The sequence below is a fragment of the Trachymyrmex septentrionalis genome, unplaced genomic scaffold (genome assembly GCF_001594115.1).
Source record: "Trachymyrmex septentrionalis isolate Tsep2-gDNA-1 unplaced genomic scaffold, Tsep1.0 scaffold133, whole genome shotgun sequence".
NCBI classification, from domain to species: domain Eukaryota; kingdom Metazoa; phylum Arthropoda; class Insecta; order Hymenoptera; family Formicidae; genus Trachymyrmex; species Trachymyrmex septentrionalis.
Window position 1 is genome coordinate 300,244 of NW_017304472.1, and position 439 is coordinate 300,682.

Here is a 439-nt window from a genome sequence, read left to right on the forward strand (position 1 = left end):
AAATTGGATTTTGCATTTATTATTGTGGATGACATTGAAGACAATGTTGATCCATGATTTATAGTTGCATCATTTCTAAATATCTCTTCAAAAATATCATAATATTCCCAATGTACGTAGCATCTCCCAATACTACAATACTTTTCTTATTATTATCCTTTATTGTACGATATATCTTTTTTAAATTGCGCATCTTTATGTCTAATGTATCTTCATCTACATTGTAACTTTTGACATTATGTTGCATATTTGTGTCTATACTTTTCTTCCGTACTTTGGGATCGCGGAACTGCTCTTTTCTCGCAAAATGTGCTTGCAACAATTTCGTTGCTTGCTTTGTCCAAGTAAATACTGAAACTGGAAATAAAAATAAATAAAATATTTTAAGATCTGTTAATAGACCTCTTAACTAATATTTTATAAATAAAATTATTATAAT

The 439-nt window shown here is 27.6% G+C and overlaps 1 protein-coding gene across 1 annotated transcript in view; it reads right to left on the reverse strand.

Annotated features, from left to right (window-relative positions):
* Positions 1-51: 51 nt before the first annotated feature.
* LOC108757167 overlaps positions 52-439 on the reverse strand; it is a 999-nt gene continuing 611 nt past the window's right edge. The window contains exon 3 of the mRNA XM_018501573.1: positions 52-357. Coding sequence (XP_018357075.1) covers positions 59-357 — 299 coding nt within the window. The 3' untranslated portion in view covers positions 52-58. The remainder of the gene's footprint in view (positions 358-439) is intronic.